The following is an 8,685-nucleotide window of genomic DNA, read 5'->3' as shown; positions in this document are numbered from 1 at the left end:
GGCGGGAGGCCCACGCGGGCCCGCTGCAGCAGCAGCAGGCTGCCGGTCATCAGGTAGGCGGCCGTGAGGAAGAAGAGCAGGAACTGCGTCCGGCGGAGAAACTTCTGGAGTCGGAAGAAAGGTTTGGCCATGCCCCTGGGCGGCAGGGCTCCCAGCTGGAGCCCGGGGACGGCTCCTAGCACCCAGGTGGGAAGGAGGCCGGAGCCTCCGGAGGTGTCATCCCCGCATGCCGGCACTGGCCTGTTCTCTCCTGGGGTTACTGTTCCTCCTGCCCTGTTTCCAGCAGGTGCTCAGATAGCACCATCACTGAGCCCCAGTCCCGGGCCCTACAGCTGTAGCTTCTGCCCAAGCGTCAGGAACTTTGCCATCCTTGGGTTCTAGCGACCTTCATGTCCCAGCTCCGAAACCTGGAAAAGAGAAAGGGTACTTAGAGGCCATAGGAGGGTCCACCTCTCCCACTGCGCCAGGGTCAGGAGCCCCACGCCTCTGTGCTCTGTCTGCCAAAGGGACTGGCTATGCTGCAGAAGTGGGGGACAGAGAGCCTGGTTCCAATCCCAGCTCTGCCACTGGATGACTATGTGACAGCAGGTGGGCTATTTTACCTCATGGGGCCTCAGTCTCCTCATCTGTAAAATGGAACTAACGCTCTACCCTGGAGCAGTAGGACAATCCACTAATGATAACAGGAAGGAGGAAAAACAGCAGCAGTGACCTTGTATGAATCCTTAAACTATGTGCCAGGCTCTGAGCTAGACGCTTTATGTATCATCTCATTTAATCCTCACCCCAAAGTGATACATACAGCATTACCCCCATTTTACAGATGAGGAAACTGTGGCAAAGGGAGACAAAGTAAACTTCCCAAAGTCACACAACTGGGGAGAAGAGGAGCTAAGGGTTGGAATAGCCCGAATTCAGAGCCTGGACTGTGAACCCCCATGTGGTCCAGCCTGTAATGAACCCCACTACCTGTATGTGCACTCAGGCCAGCGCATAAGTATACAGCAGGTGCTCAATGCATGTGTGTACTGGGGTTGCATACTGTCTTTTGGAAATGCTTCTGCAGAGGTGGGTTGGTTTTAACCCAGGAGAGGGCACAGAGGAGGGAGTGGGCTTGCACAGTCTTCCCTGCTTCCTGAAGGGAGGACACCAGAGCAGGAGAGGGCCCGGGGCTGCGCACCTGTCAGCAGAGGCTGGGCTCCTGGTGTAGAGAAGCCTTCCCGGGGTGCCCCTCTGCTCCCCAGGACTCAGCTCTCACACTGGGCTTTGGTTTCCTTTGACAGCGCCTCTGAAGTGCACTGTCGGGGGTTGGTAAAGGGGCCCGCAGCTGCTGCGAGCTGGGCTGCTGGATAAGGACAGCCTGGAACACAAGGACAGGCTTGTCCTGGGGTGAAAGGCTCCGAGGAGCGTGACTAAGCCGCTGCCTGTAACTAACAAGGCCCGGGACCCCCGCCAGGACCCCGCGGCCCCTCAATGGCTGCTCTGTGCCCTGGGGACAGTGGCCGGGTGTGAGAGGAAAGACAACGTTTGGGCTCTTGTGGCCTGGCATTCCAGGGTCTGGGAGGGGGTGGTGTCACACCAGCATGACCCTTTCTGATTCAATGCTGAGTGCCACCAGGTTCTGATGCTTCTGGGCAGGGCAGGATCTGAGAATTAGGGGGTCCAGTGGGTCCTTTAGGCTGGGGCAGGGGTGGCAGGGTAGGGAGTCAGCAAATGAAGGTGGAATTAAATGCTGAGTCTGGGAGCCATTTCAGATGGGTCTCCAGAGCTTTTATTTTCTCTCTAAGCTGGTGTGTGCCAGGCCCACCCCGGCCAGCCTCGTCAGATTTGTAAAACCACAGAGAAAATCCCAAGAAATCCGGACTGATCCCCTGCCTCCAGCTTTGGCCCCTCCAGTCCATCCTCTGCAAGGCTGCCAAGGTGATCCTCCTAACACGCAAATCTGATCACGGCGCTCTCCTGCTTAAAACCCCTTTCAATAGCTCCCTGTGGCTTTGGGATAAACTCCAAGCTCCTTAGCATGACATACAAGGCCCCCTTCCTGATCTAGCCCAACCAGCTCGTCTCTTGCTGGGCCCTTCCCTTCTGCTTCCTCATGGTGTGCACATGTGTGTGTAAACACACACACACACACACACACACACAGACCCCATGGTCCAGCAAAACAACCACAGCATGTCTGCCCTGGTGCCTTTGCACATACTTCACTTGATGTCTTTTCCTCCCTCTTTACCTGGTGAATCCCTCTGTATCTCCAAGACTCAGCCCAGGTGTCACTTCCTCCAGGAAGCTCTCCCTGACCATCACCCACCCACTGGTATAGATTTCTCTGTCTCCCCATGCTGATCCTCATCCCAGCATTTGCCATCCTAGGATGATTTTAATTGTCCTCATACTTGTCAACCATCCTTGCAGGACTGCGACTGACTCCAGGCTAGAGGTCATACGCTATGTACACATTTTGGTAACCCCAGCTCACAACATGAGTCCCAGCAAAAAAGATGCTCAGCCCTCTCTGTGTCTGAATACGTTTTTTAAATGGATGAGAAGATACACTGATAGGTGGATCCTGATATCAGAAACCTGCTTCTGTGGGGGTCTTGTTGTTCAGTCACTAAGTTGTGTCTGACTCTTTGTGACCCCATGGACTACAGCACTCCAGGCTTCCCTGTCCTTCACCATCTCCCAGTGTTTGCTCAAACTCATATCCATTGAGTCAGTGATGCCATCCAACCATCTCATCCTGTCTCCCCCTTCTTCTCCTGCCCTCAATCTTTCCCAGCATCAGGGTCTTTTCCAATGTTGGCTCTTCTCATCAGGTGGTCAAAGTATTGGAGCTTTAGCTCCAGCATCAATCCTTCCAATGAATATTCAGGGTTGATTTCCTTAGGACTGACTGGTTTAATCTCCTTGCTGTCCAAGGGATTCTCAAGAGTCTTCTCCAGCACCACAGTGGGGGATCTTAGGGCAATGAAATCTCAAATTCCGCTTATCCAGAGCTGTGGGGGCCTCCGTAGATAGGTGGGAGACAAAGCAATACATGAGCACGAAGGACACAGCTTCACCAGTTCAGGCCTTAGAGATACGTGGAAGTTAACACAGGTGCTGAGCTTTATATTTGATCTTTCCTGTGTTGTCATTTTAGGAAAAGGGGCTTCCAAATCTGCTTGCAAAAGGCTTCTGGTTACAAGATTGAGATTCTATCAGTGAAAAATCCTATAAAACTAAAATAAAAGGGGAGTGTGGACCCCTGCTGTGGGAAGAAAGGTTCTGATGAGATGGAGCCAAAAGGTGGGCAATGGATCAACAGTTCACAATTTTGAAGGCAAGATGCAGCCTGAATTCCATATACGTTTGTTCAGAGGAGCTGCAAACATGCTACAAAGGGTGCAGCGGGGTGAGGTGTGGTCAGCGCTGATCATTCCGGAATTGAGTGATCACACCTGGGTTCGCCAAGGCACCTCCCCGCGTTCCACCAAGTTCTTTCTGGAGCCACCCCTTCCCACTGGGGCCCTCCCCTAGTCTGGGGAGGTGGACACTGGGCAAGGGGGCAGGGGACAGCTGCTTTCAGGCCAGAGCTCCACGACCCCTGCTTCTGATAAGACAGACTGCCACTCTGAACTTTTCACACTGCAAAGCTGATTCCTAGCCCAGAAAACCTGCCGCTGCCTGGATGGGGGTGGGGAGTGGGTCCATGTAAACCCACAGTATTAGCAACCTGTCGCCAGGCCCAGGCTTCTGCTCTGCAATCGTCCCCGACTCTCTGCCACACTCACCTCTCCCCCAGGGCACAGACAACACCTGATTTATCATCACATCCCCAGATCCTAGCATGCAGCCTGCAGTGCCTGTAAATGTCTGTTGAGTGACTTTATGGGAAAAAGCCTGGAGGTTGGGAGGAGGGGGTGTTGAGTCAAGTGCAGCATCTGCATAAGGACTCGAAGCCAAGCCACAAGGCAGCTGAAGAACAGAAGCAGCCAACACCTGGGGAGGGGGGTATATCTAACCACTACGTGTCAGCTGTGCCCACTGCATCCCAAAGCCAGGAGGCCCTCTATGAGAGCAAATCCACCTTGAGCAAGTCACCGAATGGGTGGTACCTCAGGCTTCCCATCTGTGAAATGGCGGTTAATCAGCATTGTCATGGAACCGAATGAGAGAGGAAACCTCTTATCTACAGCCAGTGGCAAGGGAAGCAAACTTGGAAACTCCTTGGAGGAGAGGCCTTCAGCAGTGAGCTGTGGGGGACATCAGCCACCCTCACCTCCAGTTAGCCTCCAACTCCCTGGGGTGGGACCAGTATCCCACGCTTACCTGCAGCTGCCTCCATGCTAAGATAGGTGTTAGCGAACTGCCTGCTATTTCTTTCTTTTTGAATATTTATTTATTTGCCGCACCAAGAGGCACGTGGGGTCTTAGCTCGCCACTAAGAGACTGAACCTGTGCTCCTTGTACTGGAAGTGTGGAGTCTTAACCATTGGACTGCCAGAGAAGCCCATGCTTGCTTTTTCAATGCTGAAGAAACTGCCTGCAACGCAGGAGACGTGGGTTTGATCTCTGGGTTGGGAAGATCCCCTGGAGAAGGAAATGGCAACCTACTCCAGTATTCTTGCCTGGAGAATCCCATGAACAGATGAGCCTGGCAGCACAGTCCATGGGATCGCAAAGAATCAGACACAACTGAGCGATTAACACTTCCATCCCTCTTCTTTTGCAGCATTTAGTAATTAGGCTACACTGGGTTGTATGTTTCACCTGCACCATCTCATTTACTCCGTATCTCCCGTCGAGGGGGATAACCTGATCACCCCCATTTAAGAGCCTGGGTCTCTAAAGCTCAGCTGGTCAAGGCCAGACAAACCAGGGCCAGGATTCAGACCCCAGCTCCCTGCTCCCAGAGCCCACCCTGTGTCCACTCAGCTGCCCACCTCTCTCCCCAACCCAGCTTCAAAGAAGGCAAGATGAAATCCTGAAAGGGGGTTGGTATGCCTCCATCAGATCTCTTTGAAAACATGCCAGGATGAAGCTCCCAGGCATGGTGCCACACACAGAGCACCCCCCAGCCAGACCTCCCCCACGCTGCCATGTGGTGACAGCCCCAGCCTCCTGACCCCTCCCCTCCTCTGCAGGTCCAGGCCATTCTCCCCTAAGGCACGCTCCCCATGTGACACCTCCCATCTGGGAACCACGCAAAGTGCTTCGAAGAATCATGGGGGTGGGGGGGCAGGGGACCCCCACTCCTGCCTGAGACTCCAGGCTTCTCAGGAGGGAAGGGGCACCACGGAGGCACAGAGCCTCAGGCTGGACAAGGTGGACACCAGATGCCCTGCCTGGGGGTCTGCCAGAGGCCCAAAAGCCACCCTAGAGGAGACCAGGGCCCAGGGGAGGGAGACCCTCAGCTTCTTCCAAGGAATGAGAAGAGAACATTGGGACAGGGAGGCTTCTGGGGGGTCTCTGGGAGGGAGCAGGAGCCTAGCACAGGTGGGAACACAGACAACTTGAGCTGTTACTTTGTTGTCATCTGGACCCAGGTGGCAGCCGTGGCTCAGTCTGAAGCGGGGCAGGGGGTGGGGGTGTGCGTTGGGCAGATGGCACCAGGCTGAGATTTCCGCGGGACTGAAGAAAGGAGCAGTGGTGACAGCCAGGAGAGGAGAGAAGGCAGCCACTGGGGCCCGAGGGCTGGAGAAAGAGCTCAGAGAGGGCCCAGGTCTGACCAGTAGCCAGTGGGGTTCAGTCACACGACTCCACCACACCACCCCCGCCCCCACCAGAGAGGACAGACAGGGAAGGAAAGAACACCAGCAGCCTTAGGAACGCCATGGCCACTGCCGTGTGGGCTGTGACCATCTGCAGATCCAGAGCCATGAGCTCTTAGCTGGGTGAGCCCCAAACACAAGAAACAGGGACCCACGTGTTGCTCCCGCAAACAAGGAGATGGGCATTCGTGGTCCAGCAGCTCAGAGCCCCAGCCTCCATGATTGGCAGGAGGGTGTCTCAGCCTCTACACTTCAGCAAAGCCCCACTGAGAGCCTCCAGCTGGGCTCGGTGCTATGAATTAGCACCCCTCCCCGTTTCTTCCCACCCTCAACCCCTGCCACTACCCTGCCCAGTCTCAATGCCTGTCATCTGGACACTGTCCCCTCTCCCAGAGGCTGCCCTCTCCCAGCAGCCTCACAAAGAGATCTTTCTAACACCAAGAAAGAGCAAAGCTCCAGGCTCCAATGGCTCTCCAGGACTCAGGTGACCAAGTTCAAGCCCCTCAGCCTGGTATTCACTGGCCCTTCCTGGGTCGGTCTCCCAGCAAACTCCTTTCAACATTCCTTCTGGAACTTGATGCCCCACTGGCCAGCAAGTGATGCTTCAAGCCCCCTTATACATACTCTTCTGTCGGCCAGGAATGCTAATGGGTGCCCTGTCTTGTGGCTCAGAAATGCTTTGCAGCCACCAACCTCAGCTCCAATGCTACCTCCTCCATGAAGCCTTGCTCAACGGGGAGGCTGGATGCTCAGGTTACGTGTCCTGCCTTGAGTCCCAGGTACACTGTCCACTTCTCCTCCCAGCCTATGGGCCCCTCATAGACACAGGCAGTGCCTGTTGGGTACAGGGCAGGCCCCAGAAATCTGTGCCCATGGGTCACCCTCCCTCCAGTGCTCAGGGCCACACTGCCCTCACCCCCAGGTCCCAAGGCTCTGGGTCTTGGAAGCTCAGAAAGAGAACAAAGGACCCACTAAACAGAGATCTGCTGGGCCCTGGGATGGGACAAGGTTTGGGAAATGGGAATGCAGTGGGGTCCCTGCCTTTGAAGAGGCAAATCTTTTGATCTTCTGAACTTTAGAACTTAAGGGAAAAGTTCCAAATTAAGAAGTGGTGCTTAAAAGGTATAAAACATAATACTAAGGTCAAAACTCCAGTCAAAGCAAAGGAGGTAGTGGGAGGGGAGATTCTTCCAGTGAACTCAGTGCTCTGGATTGGGAAGACCCCCTGGAGAAGGGAAGGGTTCAGATAGAAAAGACCAAATCCGTATGTTCCACCTTTGAGACTGCAAGACTGCTTTCACACACTCTCAAGTGTGCTGAAAGAACTAACAGGTCATCAAATGAATGAGGGATCTTCCCATAAACTTGTGAAGTCAAAATCATTACCATCTCCATCATGGTAAGGCAGAATTTGAGACAGAGAGAGAGGCCAAATTAACCTGACCAAAGACAAGCAGTTATTGCTAGACTGAACTCAGATTTTCAGATTCCAGGTTTGTGATATCATCTACCGTATCACGTGGCCTTCCTTCATCCATTCAACTCCAGACATTCCTCCAGACACTCAGCTAGGGGCCAGGGCTGCCAAGAAAGAACACCTCCATGGGGGTGGCATCTCCCCTTTTTAGTTGGTTGGTCTGGAGCCCAACCCACTCTTGCAAGAGCCAATTACAGACTCTTTTAGGCTATCTCTGGGCCACCTCTTTGGTAGAACCCTATTTTGTTCATGTGCTTGGATGTTTCTTCCACCGAGTGGCAAACTCTTGAGGGTTGTCCAGACCTCACTGAGTGATTTGGATAAATCTGAGCAAGTGGGTAGAGCATCCAGCCGAAGTTAGCCTCAACCTCCTCTGGCTCTGTGCCTGAAGTCATGGGATGGGGTACTTATGCTGGGGGGTGGGGAACACCTTGGACTCTCCTGTCCTCAGAACCCTCCTGGCCCCCTCGTGAGTTTTCAGCAGTAAGAGACAGAGAATTGAAGTGGAGGAGGAAAGCTTTAATGGCTACCAAGAGGCTTGCAGTATTTGAAGCTGCATATGGTTAACCCAGCCCATTCTTCCAACCACTCTCACATCCACCCTAGGAAATACAGTTCCTCCCTGACTATGTTCTCCAAAAGAGCCACCCTTCAAACAGCTTCCCAGGTGACATGTCAACATGTGTGTTGTGTTCAGTCACGTCTGACTCTTTGTTACCCCAAAGACTGCAGCCCGCCAGGTTTTTCTGTCAATGAAATTTTCCAGGCAAGAATACTGGAGTCGTTTGCCATTTCCAACTCCAAGAGATTTTCCTGACCCAGGAATCTGATCCAGTGTCTCTAGTGTCTCCTGCATTGGCAGGCAGGTTCTTTACCACTTCACCACCTGATATGTCCACATGCTGATTACTAAAGCCAAGAGGAGGAGAGATTTAAAACAGCAGAGCGAAAAGAAGTCCAGGGAAAAGTAGTCCAAGGCCACGTTCCAGCGCTCACTCCCCAGATGAGCGGGGCCTGCCTCCATCCCAGTTCTGCCCCCGCTGGTGGGTCTGATCATCACTCACATCCTATGGATAAGGGTCTAAACACTGAGCTGTATTTCTGCTTTGCAAATAAGATCATCTATAGACACAGAAGGCAATGGCACTCCACTCCAGTACTCTTGTCTGGAAAATCCCATGGATGGAGGAGCCTGGTAGGCCGCAGTCCATGGGGTCACGAAGAGTCGGACACGACTGAGCGACTTCACTTTCACTCTTCACTTTCATGCATTGGAGAAGGAAATGGCAACCCACTCCAGTGTTCTTGCCTGGAGAATCCCAGGGACAGGGGAGCCTGGTGGGCTGCCGTCTATGGGGTTGCACAGAGTCGAACACGACTGAAGCAACTTAGCAGCAGCAGCAGCAGCATAGACACAGAGAACAAACTTATGGACACCAAGTGGGGAAGCGA

The 8,685-nt window shown here is 53.6% G+C and overlaps 1 protein-coding gene across 1 annotated transcript in view; it reads right to left on the bottom strand.

Annotated features, from left to right (window-relative positions):
* The window catches only part of WSCD1 (WSC domain containing 1), a 32,323-nt gene extending 32,192 nt beyond the window's left edge, over window positions 1–131 (bottom strand). The window contains exon 1 of the mRNA XM_010847509.1: window positions 15–131. Coding sequence (XP_010845811.1) covers window positions 15–131 — 117 coding nt within the window. The remainder of the gene's footprint in view (window positions 1–14) is intronic.
* Between the last annotated feature and the right edge of the window lie 8,554 nt (window positions 132–8,685).

This window comes from Bison bison, unplaced genomic scaffold (genome assembly GCF_000754665.1).
Source record: "Bison bison bison isolate TAMUID 2011002044 unplaced genomic scaffold, Bison_UMD1.0 scf7180017864249, whole genome shotgun sequence".
NCBI classification, from domain to species: Eukaryota; Metazoa; Chordata; class Mammalia; order Artiodactyla; family Bovidae; genus Bison; species Bison bison.
This window is presented reverse-complemented; position numbering and strand designations above follow the sequence as displayed.